The 22544-nt window shown below is 44.6% G+C and overlaps 2 protein-coding genes and 1 long non-coding RNA gene across 3 annotated transcripts; 2 read left to right on the top strand and 1 right to left on the bottom strand.

Annotated features, from left to right (window-relative positions):
• Positions 1-2909: 2909 nt before the first annotated feature.
• On the top strand, positions 2910-8439 carry LOC101766718 (transcription factor bHLH157). The gene is made up of 10 exons (XM_004976463.4): positions 2910-3247; positions 4055-4144; positions 4605-4710; positions 4987-5028; positions 5164-5223; positions 5549-7045; positions 7131-7232; positions 7338-7490; positions 7588-7713; positions 7797-8439. Exons 1-10 carry the CDS (start codon positions 3165-3167, stop codon positions 7977-7979), a joined length of 2442 nt encoding a protein of 813 aa, XP_004976520.1. The 5' UTR covers positions 2910-3164; the 3' UTR covers positions 7980-8439.
• Positions 6519-9498, bottom strand: LOC105914866. Its single transcript, XR_001164613.2, has 3 exons — positions 9208-9498; positions 6726-6870; positions 6519-6656 (listed from the first exon to the last, which is right to left on the bottom strand). It is a non-coding gene; the product is annotated as an uncharacterized LOC105914866 (long non-coding RNA).
• A 4514-nt stretch (positions 9499-14012) lies between these two features.
• LOC101767529 (ORM1-like protein 3) lies at positions 14013-22009 on the top strand. Its single transcript, XM_004976464.3, has 3 exons — positions 14013-14482; positions 19347-19495; positions 21537-22009. The coding sequence occupies exons 1-3, from the start codon at positions 14297-14299 to the stop codon at positions 21673-21675; spliced, it is 474 nt and encodes a 157-aa protein (XP_004976521.1). The 5' UTR covers positions 14013-14296; the 3' UTR covers positions 21676-22009.
• Positions 22010-22544: the final 535 nt, after the last annotated feature.

Raw genomic sequence — 22544 nt, forward strand, 5'->3', positions numbered from 1 at the left:
CTTTGATACCACTACCACCTCTATTATAGTTATCTCTGTACAAGACGTTTTATATTTGTTTCTATTCTTTCTGCTGCTATATCGTGATCATTTTAAATTTACCCTCGCTCGGCAGGCGCTACTTATTGTCTAAATAGATAACATTGACTACTTCCGCTCCAAGTGTGAGAGTATTTAGTGATTGACTGTTAACTCTTTTAATACAGACAGCTTGTACAGAATGCAGCACATAAGTGAAGTCTTTACCTGCACGCCGAATCTATCACTCCCCGGCTATCCTCGATTCACAAAGGTTTTGTGTAGCAACACACTGTCAAATCATGGACTAATTAGGCTTAATAGATTCGTCTCGCCGTTTAGCCTCCACTTATGTAATGGATTTTGTAAATAGTCTACGTTTAATACTCCTAATTAGTATCTAAACATTGATGTGACACTTGCTTAAAAATAAGTCAATGAAACCAAACCAGGCCTAAAGCTGCAGCAGGCTCGCTCGCTCAGTTGCATAGGGTTAGGGTGTGCCCAGAAATTGCAGTGTTCTTTTTTTCCTTTCACCATCTGTCCTCAAGCTGAAATCATCTTGTTTTGGTGATGCAATTGTTTCACTGTGAGGGAAGAATGATCGAAAGCTCTAGCGGGAAAGGGTTTTTGCATTGGCTGTGATTGGGACATTGACCTTGCCTGGGAATACTAGGAAAGCTTTCATGAGACAGAATTATAGGCCTAGGTATAGCTTGGTTAGTGCCAAAAATGATGGGGAGGTGTGCTTGGTCCAAGTGTGGTCGACTGATCAGTACGTACTAGCTACCCATAACCTGCTAACCATACATATAGTTGGTTATAGCTACAATTAATCTCCACTAACACACTTTCTCCCTCGTTCATAACCATGGAACAATTGCCCTTGTATGAGGTCATCTCAACGACCCTTACTTGCAGTTGCACAACACATACTCTCTGACCATATGTGAAAACAAGTTTAATTTCCTTTGGGTTAAAAGTGAAAAGAAGTTTTGTTGATGTAAATGTCACCGTCGTCCACTCTCGTCCTCCTCGTGTTCTTCTCAATTCCCGTCCCTGTTTTGCCATTACCGATGTGCAAACAAGAGTTAGTGGGCCTGTAGCTAGCTAGGCTAGCTAGGGGGCAACGCGGGGCATGTCGATCGATGAGACGATGACACACCAAGGGAGACCATCATCACCAAGTGGCAGACATCCCCTGCAAAAGGGGAAGGAAACCCTAGAAATATTCCTTTGGTAGGGCGGCTCTCAGCCATAGCCATAGGTGACCACACATGCATGATTGGCTTATTAGCAACAGCACTTTCACATGATGGCCATAGCTAAACCATTTTTTAGCACAGCAGCACAGAAACGAAAGCCATCGTCGATCTGAAAAGGCCTCCTCGCACCAGCGTCCGTACACGCTAACACGCCATGAGCTCTGAGATCAGAGAGGGGAGAGAGAGAGAGAGCGAGCTATGCACGGAGACAGCTCGGCTGATCATGGCCAGCCTTTGGCCCGATGGAATGTCTGGGAATCTCCGCGCACGCATCATGGTCTCACTCCTTGGGCTTGCCCTGATGGCGCGGCCGCGGCGATCTTCCCCGGTCAAGATTCCTACAATTGCGTGGGGCCTTGCGCCATCTCTATCGATCTCTCCACTCCCGGCTGATGGGGCAGTGGGCCTGTACCGCCACACCCCTGCCATCTGCGATCACACACACAAACACATGCCCGATGCCCGATGTGAACAGGTCGCCGGTCACATGCATGCTTCTGGGAGGCTGTGGCTGGGATGGCGGGAAGGTTAGGTTAACCACTTAACCCCCCTAGAGGAAAGGGAATGAGAGATCACACGGACTGGAGGGTCATCAGGAAAGGTGATGATGCGCTCACATGCATGCACATTGCTGAGCACTTCTGCATGCGCTGGTAAAACAAGTATATACATCGCTGCTATAGGGTTGGAGGACTGGTGCAGAGATGGCTCATTCTGTTCTCTGACAAATCGATGTATATACTTGTTTTACAAATCCTACTTCTATACTCATCTAGACATTGTCTTCTCGTTGATATTAGAGAGGTAAATCAGGTAAGTAAGAACCAGGCAGCCAGCAGAGCTCATTGTAGCAGAGAAACGGTAATGAAGATGCATGGAGAAAATCTTGCTGGAATAATGAGACAACATTTAGTCCTACTACATGTTAGTTGACTCATGGAAGAGTATGCGACTGATAGCATTCCATTCTCTAGCAAAAAGAAAGGCAATACCATCTCTTATCTTTATGAGTATTTAGATAGACCACTTAGAAATGATTTATCATAGAATTGCTTTGGTGATATTATAAATTCACCATGAGATTACTAGCACTGTGCGTAGAAATTGGTGTCCAAAATAATTTTCTGTCAAGGTCGTCCACTAGAATTTGAGGGGACCAAAGAATGCAAATAGCTTCTAGTACTAGTAAATCTTTTTTGAAAGGAGAACTAACACTTTCTTCTGTACAAAGCTAGCTGTAGACGACTTCTTTGACCTGCCAATGAAATAGTTATTCGGGTAAAATGATAGTAATAAAATAAAAGAGTTTTGACAGAGAACATAGGTATGAATCAGTGGTCCGGTCTTTTCAGGAAAAGGTTGCTGCTTTAGACCTTTATTAGTTACAACCTTGGTGCCCACCGGTTCCATTCATCCATAAGCTTGCGGAAGATTTTGCAGTCCATTTCGTTATGCATACATGTCATTTTCTCCTTTTCTTCCTCTTTACTCTTAACAGTCCCATCTGATTTTGGTTGGTTGTGTGCTTTTTGTCGTATATTTTCTCAGTATTTTGGTGCAAGGCTACCTTCACCCTCCGTGGTCAGAACCAGTAGCATTCATCGCGCACACGACACAGCCTCCGTTTTCCCAGTAGAACAGTTGAAGAAACGGGGCGAAATAGCTTTGCTTTCTCCCCAACGCGCCTGTGCCCGTGTGCCGTCGCCGTACTGGACGTCTCTTTCTCAAAATTCTCTCTCCGCAGCCTACTACAAGCAAGTCTGCCGTATCCATCCGTGCCCGAGTATTTATCAGGCCCCTCCCCGACGCCTCGACGCCCTCCGCTTCCGCGCGCCACCGCTCGCGTCGCGTCGTCCCCGGCCGGCCGGCTTCCGGAAACCCATGGAGGCGGCGCTGGGGGCGTTGTGCCGCGCCGGAGGGTGGTCGTACGCGGCCGTATGGCGCTTCCATCCCCACGACCCTCGGTGAGCCGTCTGAGTATAGATTGGGTGATAGATAGTGGTGTTTGCTGGCGGTGCATGTAGCTAGGTCATTTCTCTGGTTAGCTTCCGATTGGTTGGGAATTTGTGAGATTTTCCTGTTCTTGGTTCTTCCGGTTGCTTGTTTCACGTTAATCTGCCTTTAGATCTTACGGGCTAAAAGTTCAATCCATCCTTAGCATATTCAGTAAGAAGTAGATAGTTATCGAGAAGTTCATGCGACCTAGCCGTATCATGTGTAGGATCACAAATAGAAGCATTTCAAGAACGTGGCGCTCTTTTCTGTTCTTTCTGTCAGAAGTTTGCATCCAAATCCCTATTCTTTTCACATCATTCACGCAGCACACAGCGACCAGAAGAGGAAGCTATGCCTATTGGCTATTGCTAATCGAGAGTTTTTGTAAAGGGTTCGCACGGTTGCAAATAGCTATTCTCATTGCATTTAGGAAGGGAGACATGACTGAGTTCTCCTTCTGTTCCTTTAAACTTTGCCGAGTGACAAGCATGGTTGCAGAAAGCTGCGTCCATTCCTCAACTTTTTTGAGCAAAACATTGTGATCCCATCAAATTTTGACAGGAAGACGTGTCTCCTCTTTTTGGATGTCTCTTTTTTCCTTCGGACATGATGCATCGTGTCACTCGTTGTCCAACTTTTGCTTTTTGATTCCTATTTTGTTTTGTCTTGTACCTTCCAGTGGTGGTGTGTGCTGTGCAGTAGCCACGTTTTCTTTCTAGGGAGTTGCTCCTACTACATGTTTTGAGAATACTGACTGGTACCGCGTTTGATGCCAGGTTGCTTACATTGGGGGAGAGATACTCCGAAGATGAGGCTAAAACAGTGGTTGAGAAGATGCTCGGTCAAGTTCATATTATTGGGGAAGGGTATGGATATCTGGTTATATATGCCTGACATTTTATCTTGATATTTCAATTGGACCGGCGATACGGGCACGTTAATGTTATATTCAGTCTTGATAAGACCCTTTTCCACCCTGATGGCTGCACTGGTAATTCACAGTAGGATTTATTTAGCTCCGTAAAGGTTCAATCACCAATCGCCATGCTTCCTGTGTGTCTGTTTCTCTTATCTCAAGAAAACCTTCAGTTTAACACTGTCCTAAAATCCTATGAGTTTGTTCATTGCTGAGAATACATTTTTCCTGAAAAAAAAGGTAGAACATGGTTTCTCCATTTTGTTTAGCTAGCTTGATACTTTGATTTGACTAATATCTTTTCATTTATAAACCATGTTTGTGTTATTGCTTTTGACTCTGTTTCTTTTGCAAGTGCTTCTTGGCTTTCCATTAATATACAGTGTAAAACATATGTTCTCTGGTTTCAGCATCATAGGAGAAGCTCTAATAAGCGGTGAGTGTCAATGGATATACGATGCTACTTGCAACGCGTTGAACCAGACAAGCCACGCAGATAACCGAGAGTTATTTGAGGTATAAATCTGTTCTCTTGTTTTGGGCTTTTGGCACGATCAGCAAAGCAAAATTAAGAATGTTGAACAACCATTTACGCTTTGGCCTGAGTTTACAGCTCTTTTACCGTGTCTAGAAAATTATATAGATGAATAACTGAAAATCCACTAAAGCATTCAGAATAATTTTTGTTTCTTCTGACCTCTTCCTTACATTCATTATCACTTGTGCTACCATTTCTTTTAACAACTAAAGCAGATACTTGATTTTAACAAATCGAAAGCTTCCCTTCTTCAGGGTTATACGTGGTGGCAATACCAGTTCCTGAATGGAATAAAGGTTGGTGTTTCTCATTCCCTTGTTTCTTTCCTGAAAAATTACACAACCTTTATTTCATAAAGAGACCAGCTTTGAGTGTTTGTTTATCTTGTCTAATATCAAATTGGATACTGAAGGGTGGAACCTTATATGCAGACCATTGCAGTATTACCTCTTCAGTTGCAGGGATTGGTGCAATTTGGTTCCTTTCGGAAGGTTAGTTTCTTGAAGACTCCACAATACAGTCTTTGCGCCCTCATGTCAGTGTTGTCTTTATCAATTGTCAACAGATGAGTTGTTAACTTGCTTTGTGTCAAGCAAACATCAACAGTATAATAGTTCAACATTCATTACGCGTTTCTTGATTGATATCTCAATTCTTAATGAAATTCGTAATAATAGCCCACCTCACCAGAGAGCATAAGGAACTGCTAACTTCAGAATTACAATATAATCGCTGAAGCATGCAGAACATGGCTTTGTCAGGGTACAAACATATCAGTTCTTTTTGGAACCTGACTCTAATCTAACATCTCACCAGGTTCCCAGGAGCTCAGATTTTCTTAATCAGGTCAGAAATATATTTGATCAGATGAAGAACGCTTCAATGGAGAATACCCGAATCAATTCTCTTGCATGTAGTCAGCAACCTATCATCACTTCCTTGAGATCTGCAAATGACATTCTTGTACATAACACAGTCAACCCATTGCAAAGTGAGAAGCTTGAGGATAATATAGAGAAAGCAGAATCTATAAGGAGTTCGATCTGTTCTCCGAGCAATTCACAGAGGCCTTTAAATGATTTAACCTCCTATGTTACTGGTAACACCAATATTGATACTCACATATTGGCGATGCCTGTTAACTCCAAGTCTATATATGAGCTCAAAGGATTTGATAAGGTCACTGACTTTTTTCATCAAAATGTTGATGCCAGAACTGAAGTTCAAGTCAACTCTAGCAAAGTGCCTGATTCTTTTATTGCCAGTATAATGTCAGCATACAAAAGTTCAAACAATCTTCATAGGATGACAAATGAATCATCTGATCAGAACATGCCATATCCCCCATACCATTACACTACCACCAACTCTCCCAATTCCAGGCTTGATGAACTTTGTTATTCCAGTGCTGGTTTCTCATCATCACTTACAACAGTATCCGGAAAATGCCTCCAGACCGAGAGTGACAGATTTCTATGTAAATCTGTATCATTCAGCAGCAACCCTTGTGTTTCTGAAATCCAAGATAATTGCCTCACACCACATCATGCCCTCATGCATAAACAATCTCTGATACCTGACACTGGAGAATGTGTGAAGCTTCTCTCACCTGATAGTACATGTCCTGAATTACCAAATAGGACATCTGAAGAAGCTACTGCAGGAACATCAAACAGTGACATGAAGGAATGTACTGGAAACAACAGTCTACTAGAAAGTATGATGCTTGACCTTAGCACTAACAGCTTTGTGCAAGATTGGTGGGATGACAACGTTCTACTGGCAGGAAACCTTCAAAATTTAGGCAACGTGCACTCAGAGTCTGCTACAGAATTGGCCAATAAGCATCCATCGTCAACTAGGGAGAGAGGCTTGCTTTCCATATCTGCTGTCGAACAATTACTCAGTGCTGATGCGCCTCCACCTGCAGGACATGGTCCACTTGGGGCTGAAGCTAGTGCTTTAGCTAACTGTGTTTCAAATTATCAGTTACCTCAGTTTCCTTTTCGAGACTGCATAACAGCATACAATGCACAAGTCCCGTCATTGGCCTCCAGCAGCTATACATCCGGAAATGTCCAAAATGGCTCCTCAAAGGCAACTTCAGTGCCACCAGCAAATATATCTGTGGATGACACCTGCAGTTTCAACACAACAAATTCCAAGGGCAGTCAATCGAACAATACTGAGGGAACGAAGGTTGCCAAGAAAAGAGCTAGAGCCAGCGAGAGCACCCGGCCTAGACCAAAAGACCGACAACTGATACAAGATCGAGTCAAAGAACTACGAGAGATTGTCCCTAATGGTGCAAAGGTAATAGTCAACCACCCGTTTGTCATGTTTCCTTTGATTCAGAGTGGCTGACCCCCATTACTTCCTGTCATTATTAATATAACAGTGCAGCATTGATGCTTTATTGGAGCGAACAATTAAACATATGCTGTTTCTACAAAGTGTAACCAAGTATGCAGAGAAAATTAAGCAAGCTGATGAACCAAAGGTATACTCTCTTCTATGCGTGTACATTAATCTTGTATTGCTGAAATATTTTCTTATAAAAAAAGTCCTCTAAAGCAACACATGCTGACTTGTCATGGTTGTTAAGTTGATCGACAAAGAGAGTGGTGTCATCCTGAAAGACAACCAAGATGCCGGCAAAAATGGTGGTGCCACATGGGCCTATGAGGTTGCTGGGAAAACTATGGTTTGCCCTATAATCGTTGAGGATCTTTCGCCACCTGGTCAGATGCTTGTTGAGGTGAAAAACTGTACTTTAATTACTGCTATCCTCTCTCTCTCTCTCCTGCTAAGTGCAGAATATGAATATAACAACTTGCCTATAAAAAAATCTGCAGATGCTTTGTGAGGAAAGGGGACTCTTTCTGGAGATAGCCGACAACATACGTGGTTTTGGTCTGACGATCTTGAAAGGGCTGATGGAACTCCGCGATGGCAAGATATGGGCGCGATTTCTTGTCGAGGTAGAGAAGAAGCCTTTGGTTTATGTACCTCATTTCTAGCTCCATTAGTTGTTGAGCTGTATGTTGAATTTTTGTTTTTTCAGACAAACAGAGAAGTCACAAGGATGGATATATTTTTGTCACTTGTTCAGTTACTGGAGCAAAACAGCCTCGTTCGATCAAACGAGCAGATGGCAAAGGTCATGAACAGTGGGGTTCCATCCTTCACAGACCATCAGCGGTCTCCGCTACCGATTCCGGTAGGCGTTGCTGAGAGACTGCAGTGACTGCAGATGCTTAGATTAGATAGGATTAGGCGACTCGACTGATAGCAAAATTGGTAGCCAGGACTCCATGCATTTGACAGAGCCTAGTGTTGACACCCGACAGCCTCACTGCTGCTAGAAATGCTAGTATCAAGAATATCATTGATGCAAACATGAGCTTTTAGTGCAGAAATCATGAACGCCCCGGATGATGACTGGGGGTGATCTATGATGCCAATTTCATTCTCTCCTGCCTAGTTAGAAATCCTATGTTGCCGCCTAGCGCCTGGGTAACTGGGTTCTTGATACTGGTGTTTCTGTATGCAGTGATGGAAGTGTTGTATAGCTCGCGTGCAGTGGCAGAGCCTCATGGAGGTCACACTGGGCTATGCCCCTCCATTTTCATTTTGTGATTCTATAATGTATATGTCATGACTAATAAGATATTAAAGCTTAATATCTACTGACAGATCCTCCAAAACTGAAGTTTCATGTTTCGCCTATCCTTATATCGAGCTAATTCATATTAGCAGCACTCATCTCCCGCAAGAAGAGCAAAATGCAGATATACTGTGGCGCGGCTAGCACAATTCAACGACACTAAAAGCATCACATTTCCTCAGAACCTCAACAAAGGAGAATGGCTACCTACGATTCATGCATCCCTTCCTCTCGGGTCTATCTGATCACCACGACTAGTTGACTAACAATAAAACCAAACCAATCAGCAATCAAAGTTAGCACAATTCAACACCATCTGTTGAAACAATCCTAAAAAAGGAGCTAGAGAAATTAAGCCATATCAACATCTATTATATCGTGAATGCATGTAGGATCTTAGGGATTTTATTTATAGAACCATGAAAGGAACTGTAACAGAAATCAAAGCAATGGTCACAGGAAACCTATCTAGCCCCCCCCCCCCCCCCCCCCAAAAAAAAAAAAAAAAAAAAAAATCTGCTGGGACCTTTAGGCCCCAACTTGGAAAAACATCAAAGCAAAACCAGGCTAGTTACTGTTGATCTCTCTGATGCAAACAAGTTAAGGACCCACACCAAATTCTGATTTGTGATGGAAACCGCACTATCACATCACTAATTGTTCAATCAGCACCAATCTACATTTATATTGCCTTAACTTCTTAACTACTTGACAGAATCTGTTCGGATTGTGGGTGGAGGCGCACCAGGAACGCATCCTTAAGCAAGGACATCTACGGGAAGGTCGATCTGCTGTAGAGCATTAGTACCTTGCGACTGGAGAACGAATTCGCATCGTCGGTCGTCGGCTCGTCGCAGCAAGTTAACGTTGTCGGACCGCCGGATAGGGGAAACGACGGGCGGGGAGGTAGATGGAGATGATGAAGAGGCGGAGTAGGAGGACCGCGGTGGTGGATATCCAAGAGGAATGGTGAAGGGAGAGCCGGAGAAGGCCCGGCGGCTGTCGCCGCCGCCGTCGCCGGACAGGAAGGGACTGGAGGAGAGCAGGCGCAAATTTGGGACTACTTTGCAAATATTATGGGGCTATCTGCAAAATATGGGATCGCGATTCAAAATAGGGGTATTCCTAAAAAAAAGTCGGATGCGTGATCAGAATTAGGGTCGCGATTTCAAATGAAACAATGCTCCTGTCGGCTAACGCCACGCCGGCGGCCGGATTAGGATTGCAATTTCAAATAAAGCAATGCTCCTATCGGCTGATGCGTGGCGGCGGTCGGCACCCGATGTCGATGGCGATCTCGCAGAAGCAGAGGCTTCCACCGCCTGCATTCCGGATGGAGAAGCTTCAGGGTAGGCGGAGGGAAGGAAATTATGTTATGGTGATTCAAATGCTACTTGGATTAGAATTTAATGTGGTGTGCTATAGGACTTGCAGTTCTATGGTGCAGCACTCCTATTTTACATATATGAGAATCTTGTTGGGGACTATATAAACAAAGGGTGGAGCCTCTAGGAATCAATCAAGTTAAAGGCAAACACCAAGGTCTCATCCAAGGCTTGTGAGAGGCAATTAGGAATGCTTAAGAGGGATATGTTAGACAGTTCTATAGCATTAGATTTTTGTATAGGGCAAGATCAAAGGATCCTAGAGGGTCGAGTAGGGTTGCGAGGGAGCGAAATTACTTATACTCTTTTGAAAGTTATGTTTAAAGAATTTGTGGTCAGCTTCGTCAAAACCCTATTCTCTTGTCGTAGTTGCCTTAACGCCGTCATCTATGGTTTTCTACGAGATTCATCAACATTGTTCTTGATATGGTGCAAGCTTGTGTCGTACTCATAATATCCTTTCTAGATTCGGGGGCTGCTGCACATAACGAGTGGTATCAAATTCTAACAAGTGGTAGCAGAGTCAAGGTCGAATTGATTTGATTTTGTGAGAAGGTTGGCAGTGCTAGGAAGCACGAAATCAAGACAATGTTACGGATGTGGAATCGAGTAGAAAAATTTGATGGCAAAGGGAATTTTAGCGTGTGGCAGTGTGTGGTGACAGATGTGCTTGTTCAGCAAAGACTGATTGCTCTCTTAAGGGAAACGAACCAACGAGCCCAACTGTTGAAGAATGGAAGGTGACGAAGTAGAAGGCTTCAGTACAATTAGACAATGTCTCTTCAATAAGGTAAAGTACTCAGTAATTAAGGAAAATTCACCGAATAAATTATGGAAGAGCTTAGAAGACTCGGTGGGTACTGAAGTGTCAACTATTCAGGTTGCGCATGGAGGAAAGCGCACGATTCATCGACCATCTGAATATCTTGGCACGCAGTTGATTAGTGCGGATGAGAACATAGAAGGAGAACGATAAGGGCATCATACTGGTTTCATCCTTACCGTTCTCGTGGGAGCAATTGGTGATGAATATTCTCGTCGAGAAAACTACTCTCAACTTCAACACGACAGTTGTCGATGTTTTCTACCTGACAACCTACCGAGGGGTATCCCAATGTAGTAGATTGGTTGGTGGGGAATTGTCGGACCTGGAACTCGAACGAAAAAGCGAGAACACAAGACACGGATTTATACAGGTTCAGGCCACCAGAGTAGTGTGATACCCTACATCCTGTTTGGGGTGTTGCATATCGCGTCCTACGCTTGGGGGTTATTTGGTGTTGAGGATTTTATCCTCTATTGTGGTTCTGTCGATTTAGGTACCCCTACCCTTCTTCATATACTCCAGGGGGTAGGATTACTAGTCGGTTACAAGGTAGGAGTTCTATTAGGATTACATGGTATGAGTATTAGTAGAATTAGAGAGGAATCCTAATAGGAGTCCATCTTCTTTCTTCCTTACGGATACTGGGGATTTATCCCTGACAACAGTTGCAGTTGCATATCTACTGTAGGCGGAGTCCTTGAAGAAGCCACATGAATCTTCATCCTCGGGTGATCAAGCATTGACTGTTTCAGGTGGAGCAGGCAAAGTCAAGAATCATGGGAAGAAGAAAAGCAAGAGCAAAGGCAGTCGTACATGCTATATTTATGACAAAGAGGGTCACACGATAAAAGACTATGCAAAAATTTGAAGACTATGAGAGGAGTATACTCAGTGACAAGTGAGGATGGAAATGATGTACTTATCATTAGTCAACCAAATACTACTCATAAATGGATATTAGATTCGGGGAGTTGCTTCCATATATGTTCGGCGAGGGAGATGTTTGACGAAGGATCTCTACACCTGGTGACTAGAATTGTTCACTTGGCGGATTCAAGGAGTATGCAGTCATTGAGGTGGGAATGGTTACATTGAAGATGTATAATGGAACACATTGAACATTGACGGGAGTTCGGTATATCCCTGGTTTTAAAAAAAATCTAATATATGTGAGGTCGCTAGAACTCCAATGTTATGGCTTATCTCTTCAAGGTGGAGTCATGCGAGTTACTTGCAAAGGGCAAGTGATCATGAAAAGTATCTGGATTCATAGAGGATACCGAGTGATAGGAAATCTTAAAGGTGATGCAACCATTGGGAGATTTGGTAAAAATTCTGATCTGGAGAAGAAAGTTGTTTCGTCAACGACAGGTACTCAAATCTCATTTGCGGTTAAGTGCAAGGCTGCAAAGGCAGTTGCAAAACCAAATAGTCGTAGAGGCGAAGGTACGAGCTGTTGGAAGGAGGAAAACGTGGTGGGACCGACCACGTATTACCGGCGAGCAGGTGAAGCTCGAAGGCGGTACAAACCTATGGCATGTAGGGCCGTAGGAGAAGGTGGTGTGGTTAATCAAACTACACGTCGAAGGAGCTCTGAGGTGGAGGGTCCGGACACTCAAGCCTGGACACTAACACACACATCACGATGATGTGCACGAGCTTGTGGTGGGGGCACTCCTGTGATGGGAGTATAAAAAATAAAAAATAAAAAATAAGCCGATTTGGAGCGAATTCTTGGAGGAGTACGGTGACTTCAAAAGATTAGAGTCAAGGTGGAGATTGTTGTATGGTGATTCAAATCCTACTTGGATTAGGACTCGATAGGGGTGTGCTATTAGGACTTGTAGTTCTACTAGAACTTGAGCGTTAAACCCTACTAGGGTAGGACCCCTACATGTATGAGGATCTTGGAGGGGACTATATAAATAAGGGTGTGGAGCCTCTAGGAATCAATCAAGCTAAAGGCAAACACCAAGGTTTTATCTAAGACTTGTGAGAGGCAATTAATAGCGCTCAAGATGAATAAGTTAGACACTTCTATAGTACTAGATTCTTGTATAAGGTAAGATCGAAGGGTCCTAAAGGATCAAGTAGGGTTGCGAGGGAGCGACAATCACTTGTATTCTTTTCGAAGTTGTGCTTAAAAAATTTGCGGTCGGCTTTGCCAAAATCCTATTCTTTTGTCGTGGTTGCCTCAACACCGCCATCTAGGATTTTCTACGAGATTCATCAATATTGTTCTTGATGCGGTTCAAGCTCGTGTCGTACTCACAATATCATTTCTATATTCGAAAGCATACGAACTCGTGTCATACTCACGGTATCCTTTCCATCCTAGCTCGTCGACGTGGTGGCCGGCGTACCGCGCGGCCGCCCAAGGCGAGGCCCATTCCCGAAATCCGGAGTCCCGCCCTGTCTTATACCAGTCCTCTCTCTTCGATGCTGAAGCCTCTGTTTAATCATGAGTCTGCATCTCGTTGGAGCACGAGGCGCCGGCGATCTTGGTCGAAACCGTGCTGAACCAACGCCTTCTATACGGTCGGGGAGCTCGCTGCCATCGACGATGAGAAGTTGAGAACTTGGCGCTGGTGAGTAGAGGTCTAGGGGCAACTAGGAATCTAGCATAGCATCGCACCAAGCCACCAAGCCTCCGGCCGTCGCAGCTCCGCCTCCGGCCGTGAGTTGGGTGAGTGGTGACTCTAAAGTGCAACTCGTGCTGACTGCTAGACCGGTCACATTCTACGTACGCGTTCTAGATGCAGAAAATCGTAGAGGATTTGATGATTGACACTGCATTTTGCGCGTCCACACTGCTGAAGGCCGCGAGCCTGCATCTGCATGATTGCTCCAGCGCCATCCATAATCATAAGATTACCAGGACAATAATGAGGTGTGCAACCAACGCCAAAAACCCGTGGAGATCATGGTCCATAGAAAAAATGGATCCTCGACGGAAAAGAAGGTTCCCTGATTAGATGCTGCTGCGCCGCGGTATCACGCGATAATCATGCACGCTACGGTCGCAATTTAACAAATAAACTGAATTCTGAATGCTGATGACGAGAGCACAGCGAACGCGACCACGAACATGAGAGCAGACACGACGCCCGGAGAGGACCACAATTTTCACCTCAACTAGCTTTAAAAAAACCACACACACACACACACACACACACACACACACACACACACACACACACACAGAACCCAAAAGGAAAGCACACAAAGAGACGACGGGCTCACAGGCCGGCCGGCCTGCTACAAGCCCAAGAGCCGCTCTCAGCGCGCACGGCCCGCCGCCCGTCCGTCGCGTTTGACCCGATCGCTGCTGGCGGTCGCGGTCGCGTTTCCACCGTCTCCTCCTGCCAGCGGCCAACCGTCTCGTCGTCGCCTCCTTCCCCGACCGCTCACCTCCCTCTCCCCGTCGGTCGCCCGCCCGCCCGCCCGCCACCCCACATCGCAATACTTTTTCGCCACCATCTTTGAACCTTCCTCCTCCTCCTCCTCCGCTCTGACCAGCGCGGCGAGGGCGAGGCGGCCCCCACCCCATCCTTATAAATCGAGCCCGAGGCGGACTGTCCCCCTCCCTCCCGCCCTCCCTCCCAGACCGCAGCAGCAGCAGCACGCAGCCGACGAGGGAGCCGAGCCGGCGAAGTGGGAGGAGAAGGGGCGGTTGGCTGATTTCGATGGCGAAGCTGTACGTGCAGGCGGTGCCGCCCCCGGATCTGAACAGGAACACGGAGTGGTTCATGTACCCCGGTGTCTGGACCACCTACATCCTCATCCTCTTCTTCTCCTGGATCCTCGTCCTCTCCGTCTTCGGGTGCGCCCCCGGCACGGCGTGGACGCTCGTCAACCTCGGCCATTTCGCGGTACGCGCGGCACCCGCCTCCTCCTGCCCTTATTGTTATACTGCTTCTGCCTGCGATTGAGGCTGGGGGGGTTTGCGCGTTGGTTTGGGCGCACCCGTGGATCTGAGGCCCAGCGGCTGTTCTAGTTGCTAGGTTACTTCAAGTTGTTCAGCTCGGGAGATTGGAATGGATGCTGCCCTGTGGCAGCTATGAAATGGCACCACGCTTGGTCATCTGTGTCCTGAGTTTTAACTGGCGGTTGCTATCTAAAGCTTGGGTTCGGCAGGATTACGAACTTTTATGCTTACCTGCATTTCATCCCCTCTGCCACTTTAGCATTAGGATTTCTAGATTGCTAAATATTGGTTCAGGTTTCCGTCTTACTGAAGGTAATTGAGGCAGAGGTTTGCTCCCGCCAGGTCAAATTACATGCAAACAGGACTGGGGTGCATAGGAGCTATGTGGTCGGTACTCGGTACACAGGTTCTGTTTGCATTGTTATGGTAGTCCAGAAACCCATAAATGTAGTGGCAGGGACAGCTTGTGTACTGTAAGTTTCAGCTCTTGATCAACTTAGCTACATGTCCGAGATGCTTTAGTTGAGAGCTCGGATTTTTTTTTTTTGAACGAATGGGCACGAGTGTGCCTATTTCATTGATAGAGTAGAGAAACAAAATATTATATTACAGGAGAAAGATAAAGTTTCGTTTGGACGTATATCTCGACTACTCTCGAGATAATAGCAACGCTAGTGCTCTTGCCCCTGCTATAATCCATGTATCAGCTTCCGCTTTGATCAGCGCCAGCAATGAGGGTGCGGCCATCTCTTGATGACTAAAGATTCGTCGATTGCGTTCCTTCCATATCTCCCATATTACCAGCAGACCCATAGAACAAGTTCCTTGCCGAGGAGCTTCGGCCCTTGTAGTCATATTTAGCCACCATTCAAGAGCATTATCAGATGGGGGCCAGTTTGAGGGGTGTAGACTGGGCTGCGAGGCCCAGGTGGCTATAAGTTGCCATATGCGCTTGGTGTATCTACATTGCACTAGGAGATGATGCGCTGTCTCCTGTTGGACTCGGCATAGGGGGCAATTTGGTGAATGTGGCCAGCCTCTGCGCGATAGCCGGTCAGCTGTCCAGACTCTGTCCTGGAGCACCAGCCAGGCGAAGAATTTGCATTTTGGTGGTGCCCAGCATTTCCATATTGTCGTACTTTGCGGTGCGCAAGTGGAGCCGACGAACTGCGCCTTGTACGCGGATGCTGCTGAGTATTGTCCATTTTTTGTGAATTTCCAGCATATTGTATCCTCTTGCTGCGCCTGGAGAGTCACTGTCGTTAATAATCGCCATAGTAGGATGAATTCACTTAGGTGTTGCGTTGTTATGCCGGCGTGGATGTTTATGTCCGTCACCCATTTGTTGTTGTGTGTTGCCTCTGCAAGAGTTTTGTGTTTCCCCCTGGATATGTTGTATATGTTGGGTGCTATGTGTTTTGGGCAGGTGCCCCCTCCCCAAGCTGAGTGCCAGAAGCTTGTTTTGCGGCCGTTTCCCACAGTTAGAGTTGTGCAAGCCTCGAAAAGGCGTCGATCAGAGTCGTCGCATGGGATATTGAGTCCAATCCATGTCTTCCCCGGGGATGCCCACTCGTGCCAGAGCCACCGTAGTCGCAGTGCTCTAGCAAAATAATGTAGGTTTAGCACTCCTAGTCCACCATTCTCTTTGGGTGAGCAGGTTTTGATCCAGTTGACTTTGCACTTGCCCCCTGTTAGCAAATTATCTCCCGCCCAGATGAATCGTTTCCGTATTTTATCTATCTCTTCCAGGACTTCAGTTGGCGGTTTCAAAACGGTTAGCAGATATAAGGGTTGTGCAGAGAGGACAGTTTTGGCGAGGCAGATTCGCCCTGCTTGCGTGATGTTGCGGTTTTGCCACCCAGATAGTTTTTTTGCAGCCTTGTCTATCAGTGGTTGGAAGTCAACTTTCCTTAAGCGCCGTATCGCAAGAGGCAATCCAAGGTATTTTAAAGGGAAACCGGTTCGAGTGATTGGCCATTCGGAGAGTATTTCGTCAAGGTCTATATTATTGCAGCTGATAGGAGCAACTATTGTCTTCTCCAGGTTTGTGCGTAGTCCAGTGGCTTCCCCGAATGAATGTAGGAGCTTTGTGATGTTTGCAACGTCGTCCTTGGTTGGTTTTATGAAGATAGCCGCATCATCAGCGTACATGGAGATGCTGGTGCGTGGTGTGCGGCCGCCTAGTGTTTTGAGTAATCCCATTCCCGTCGCCATTTGCATTAGTTGGTACAGCGGGTCTATTGCCAAGATGAAGAGGAAGGGAGAGAGGGGGTCTCCTTGTCGTAGACCCCGCCCATGCACAATTTTGTCTGTTGGAATTCCATTCAGGAGGACTTTGGAGGTTGACGTGGCCATTAATGCCGTGATCCAGTTACGCCATCGTGCAGGGAATCCCCTATGTTGCAGCAATTCAAGTAGGTAGTCCCAGCGGACGGAGTCAAAGGCCTTGGAGATGTCCAGCTTCATTAGCAGTGTTGGTGTTCGGTTTCTGTGAAACCTCCTGGCCATGTTCCGAACATACAGGAAATTGTCGTGGATGCTCCGCCCTTTTATGAAGGCACTTTGGCTTGGCGAGATCAATTTGTCCATGTAGGGCTGAAGTCTGGTTGCCAACACTTTGGTAATAATCTTTGCTATGGCATGGATAAGGCTGATCGGTCTGAAATCGCTTATGGTTTCAGCTCCATCCTTTTTGGGTACCAGTACAATGGCCGCTGTGTTAAGTAGATTTAGGTCGTTGCATCTTCCCGCATGAAAAGCATTTACCGCTGCAACAACGTCGCCTTTAATGATATGCCAGCAAGATTTAAAGAACAAACCGGTGAAGCCGTCGGGGCCTGGCGCTTTATCTTTGGGTAAGGCAGCTATGGCATTTTGTATTTCCTTATCTGAGAAAGGGTTGTCAATGCCGGTTAAATCTACTGCTGGGAAGTGCAGCTTGTCCCAGTTGAGGGTTCTAGTTCGAGTGGGAGGGGTGGACATGACATTGCCGAAGTGTTCTTGTACGATTTGTTGTTTTTGCGAGTGTGTTACTGCCCAGTTGTTTCCGGTCTTCAGCCGTTGTATGAAATTTCTCCGTCTCCGTCCGTTTGCCTTTAAGTGGAAAAACTTGGTGTTCGCATCACCTTCTCGTAGATAGGTGATCCTGGAACTCTGCTTCCTTCTCATCTTCTCTACGATCGCCCATCCCAGGAGTCGTGTTTTGAGTTTGCTACGTATGTCTCGTTCTTGTGCTGTGAGCGTTCGTGCTTCCTCAGCTTCATCGAGGCGCAGAATGACTTCTTGAGCCATATGCAGCTTTAAACGGGCATCGGAGACGTGTGCTCTGCTCCAAGATCTTAGTGCTCGGGCGGTGTTGTGCAGTTTGTAGCCCAGGCGATGGAAAGGTTCTGTGTGCGTAGTCGGCTTGGACCATTCTTTATCTACGGTTTCATAGAAACCTGGTAGTCGCGTCCAAAAATTTTCAAAGCGGAGGGGTGTAGGTTTTCGAGGTCCCGAGTGGTGCGCAAGCAGTAATGGGCAGTGGTCCGAGTGCGATGAGGATAGAGCGTGAAGGACGTGGTCGTCGAATTTGACGTCCCAAGAAGCGTTACAGAACACTCTATCGATTCGCGTCAGCGTCGGCTGATGTCTTGCGTTGCTCCATGTAAATCTTCTGTTTTGTAGGTGAATTTCCTTAAGGCCGCAGTAGTTCAGTGCTGATCTGAATCTCCTCATCAGACTGCGATTGAGGTTGCTGTTGTTCTTGTCTCTAGCACTGTAGATTAAGTTAAAGTCACCCATGATTAGCCATGGAGTGGTGTCATCCGGAGTCATTGTTCGCAGTTGGCGTAGGAATGCAGGCTTTGCTGAGTGCCGTGTTGGGCCGTATACCGTCGTGAGTTGGAACCGAGTGTTACTATGCTTCACTACTGCTGTTGCTGAGATAAAAAATCGACCTGTGTGGATGTCCTGCATGTCAAAGACTCGGTCATCCCATAGAAGCATTATACCCCCTTTTGTGCCTGACGCCGCTTGATATGTGAAGTTGGATAGGCGAGGCCCCCCTATCAGGTTCGCAAACGTTGCATCAATACTTTGCAGTTTTGTTTCCTGTAAACAGATGAGGTGGCATGGTGTGGCTGCAATGGTTTCCCGAACAGTGAGACATCTCGCCGGTGCGTTCAATCCTCGCACGTTCCAACTCATTATTTGGAAATTGCTGGCCAGTGTTCCTTTCATTACGTTCTGATGGAGTGAGTGTTTATGAGTTATCTGATCCTTGATATACAGTGGTCACATTTGTCAGGGTAGTACCATAGTAGAATGGGAATATCTTGTTTGATAGTGCGTGGAACATATTTCTTATTACTATTGAGCTGCATTTGTAAAATTCAAGAGTCAGAAGGTAATATTAAGGTAATTTGGACCTGGGACATGCAATGGTGCTCAAGCTAACCTTGCCCTGCAGCATGATTAGTTTTGATATTTTTTTTTTCGTAAACAATAGCTAAATAAACAACTTACTTTAATTAGTGTTTTGCCAGTCTAAATAAGGTAATAGTTGTGATTAATTCCATATAATATTCTTATATTTTGTAAAGGCAGCTCATACTGTTGGTCTTGGCTTTGTACATTTTGATTTGCTTAGCAGTGTAAGGTTACAGTAGAATCACATTTTGATTCTCTTAGCAGTGTGAGATTACAGTAGAATTAACACTTCTATTTTCTTATAGCAGTGTAAGATTACGGTATGGCATTTTTCTTCCAGACTTCAGCCAAAATCGCTTTCCATTTCTGTTGCTTGCCTCATCAAATATTTCTTTCAGATCACGTACCACTTTTTCCACTGGAAGAAGGGGACTCCATTTGCTGATGACCAAGGGATGTATAACACATTGACTTGGTGGGAACAAATGGACAATGGCAAACAGCTTACCCGCAACAGAAAGTTTTTGACAGCGGTTCCTGTCGTTCTGTAAGTGCTTATCTATTGCAAATATGTTTCCATTTATACATGAATACCCATGATGTCCTTATTGCATATAATTGTAACATGGATTTATATATGAGTGAAACATGTTCCTTGTAGCCAATAAATATTTTTTAAAAAAGATGCAGGTCAGTGGTTCATTAGCACTGATCTTGATGTTTTTCTATAACACTTTAGATTGATCATAACCTTCTGAGTTAATAAATGGTTTCTAATGAATCGACATTTTGTTATTATTCGAGGTAATTTGTTGTGGTTGCTCGTGCTATTTAAGTGCATTTTATTCAAATTTTGATTTCTAGTTTTCAGGGCATAATTTCTACTAAAGGGATGACATTCTGTTCCATAAGATAATTGGTTTCAAACTTCTAGATGTGGATATTAGAAGAAGAAGAAACGCTTTATGAACAGCATATCTTTTTGGGCAAAGTCTTTGTATGTGACCTGGTAGAATAACTGAACTAGCTTGAAAATAGACTGCCACAACTGATGTGCCATCTACTTGAATCTTGAATAAAATCTATGTATGTGTGCCATGTGATAAGTGTAGCGCAGCTACCAACACACTATGCCCTAATGCCCATTTGTTATTAGTGTAGGCATGCCTTGTTTCGCTTCACTTTCTACTAAAGAAACTGGCCTTGCAGTAATTTGTTCATTAAACAACGTTTAGCTCCTTAGCTTCAATTCAACAGTGGGCCTTGGGATTTGCCAAAATGGATTGTATCTGCCATATGTAAGACAGTTAAGGATCACGGTCACTCTGTTAAACATATACGAGTGGAGTGTCGGCAATGCATCTTCGTTTGCTTTACAAGTTACTATAGACAAACCAGTAGCAGCAATGTTCAGTTTTCTTTTTGAAAACCAGAAGTTATCTTGTAATACCCAAAATGCCTAGCATTTAGTCTAGAAGATAAATCTCGGCTTCAACTCTAGTGCATTTAAAAAAAATGAGATATCATGCATTTCATGTTGATCGCATAAGTGCCTTCAGCAGTGCAGCGATAATTTTTGTTGCTAATACAGAAGTCTGACCTTTCCACTTGGTTTATTTTCTGATGCTAACATTTCCTTTTAAGTTCAAATTCTATGTTAGTTTTAACGTACGCTACATCATTGATCCACATGATTTTCTCCTGTTTTGAACCGGCAGGTATCTAAGCCACTTTTAAATAAGTATTTGTATTTCAATGTGGCAAACTACTAAACCAGTATTGGTTGTGGGAGTACTTGCCTTTAGGCACTCAGTTTTCCAAACAAAAAGTGTTATGTTACATTTCCTGTTTCTTTCACGTTCCAATAGTGTAAGCACACTGATCGATAATAACTTCCTTCCTTATTTGATCCTAAAAGTGTTCTTTAGAAATATGTAACTGCCTCTAGCAATCATGATGGTATTATTATGCATTTATGCATGGTGCATCTATATCTATTGTATTTTAAATCTAAAGCTAGGAAGACAAGTTGTGATGTCTGGGCGGCACTGTTGTGATGTGTTTTGTACTCATCTTTTTGTAGAGATGAGATTAGCTTGAGTTCCCTTAGTTAAGATTAGAGATTCCAGGAGCTTATGACACTAACTAGAGCCGTGATTCGAAATTTAACAGGCTTACTGACACTTAAGATTAGAGATTTCAGGACCTTACGACACTAACTAGAGCCGTGATTTGGAATTTTACAGTCTTACTGACATGTGGCGCCTGATCCCACATGTTATTGAGACTATGAGTGTCAAATTCTAATTGTCACTCAAATTGGTGTCATATTCCAGCGCAGAAATTTTCTGAAGTTCAATTCCCTTTGCTTGAGTGACCCAACCTGCATATGAAAGTTACAGAATTTTGTTTATAAAAGGATGTTACGTACCTTTTAACTTTAAATAGTATGTGGACTGGCACATGGGTTCCAGTCTTCTCTTGATTGGCTGGCCAATCCTTTAATTGCCCCCTACCTATTGTCTGATTTTATATGTCGGAGTTGACTGCAGCACTAATCTAGGGATAATTGCTCTGTTCTTTGGCAGGTACTTGATAGCTTCCCACACCACGGACTATCAACATCCTATGCTCTTCCTCAACACCCTAGCAGTCACCGTGCTAGTTGTTGCCAAATTACCAAACATGCACAAGGTTCGGATTTTTGGGATCAATGCCGGCAGCTAAGGAGCAGCATCTCACAGTAGACACCTATACATGTCGCGTTTCATTTGGATTACAGGAGGTGTTGAGCCTAGTTCTGAATTGAATCACCAGAGTACCGGTAGCAGTGTTTGAGAGCTGTTCGTAGATGACATGTAATCATTGTACAGAGAAATGCTAAGAAGGCTGGAACGATGATGCTTTCTGCAACTAGTGAACAAAAGGTTCTGTAGACTCGTAATGTTGTTATACGTTCTCTAGCAAGAATTTGGCAATTGATACATGTACAGGTCTGCTCTTTTGTCAAGAGGAAATAATCAATCATGATATGACAAAATCATGACGAATAATTCTAGTACATGATGAATCTAGTAGCACCAACTTAGTTGGAAAACTATTTTGGTCTCCCCAGTAGGGGTGAGTATTCGGCATACGCACGTCATGTGATGATCCCACGACATGACGACAAGATTCGTTTGGGGGAACATCTGAACCTTCAATTGAGATGCTATCCTTGCAATTACTTTCTGCCTATAAAAATCCTGCTCACTCCGAATTTGATGTGTTGTAAAAATGATGAAAACTAAAGCAAAGGCTAGTAGTTGAATTACTACTTAAAAATGATGAAAACTAAAGCAAAGGCTAGTAGTTGAATTACTACTTTTATAGTCATCATATACTATAGTGTTGATGTTACTGGGACAACTATTGCACTAGTCCCTACGTCCCAAATTATAAACCATTTTGACATTTTCAAATTCATAGTTTTTGTTATATATCTAGACATTGCGTATATCTAGATGCATAGAAAGCTCAAAACGATGGAGAGAGTATATGCTTGCATGGGAGGGTCTGAATGTAGATTCTTTTGCAGACCATGTTTGCATTGCACA

This window comes from Setaria italica, chromosome VII (genome assembly GCF_000263155.2).
Source record: "Setaria italica strain Yugu1 chromosome VII, Setaria_italica_v2.0, whole genome shotgun sequence".
In the NCBI taxonomy this organism is placed as follows: domain Eukaryota; kingdom Viridiplantae; phylum Streptophyta; class Magnoliopsida; order Poales; family Poaceae; genus Setaria; species Setaria italica.

Coding starts and splice junctions, on each gene's coding strand:
- LOC101766718 (XM_004976463.4), top strand. CDS start 3,165: ATGGAGGCGGCGCTGGGGGCGTTGTGCCGCGCCGGAGGGTGGTCGTAC. Junction 4,711..4,986: donor ATAACCGAGAGTTATTTGAG/GTATAAATCTGT, acceptor TCCCTTCTTCAG/GGTTATACGTGGTGGCAATA. Junction 7,491..7,587: donor CTGGTCAGATGCTTGTTGAG/GTGAAAAACTGT, acceptor AAAAATCTGCAG/ATGCTTTGTGAGGAAAGGGG.
- LOC101767529 (XM_004976464.3), top strand. CDS start 14,297: ATGGCGAAGCTGTACGTGCAGGCGGTGCCGCCCCCGGATCTGAACAGG. Junction 14,483..19,346: donor TCAACCTCGGCCATTTCGCG/GTACGCGCGGCA, acceptor TATTTCTTTCAG/ATCACGTACCACTTTTTCCA. Junction 19,496..21,536: donor ACAGCGGTTCCTGTCGTTCT/GTAAGTGCTTAT, acceptor GTTCTTTGGCAG/GTACTTGATAGCTTCCCACA.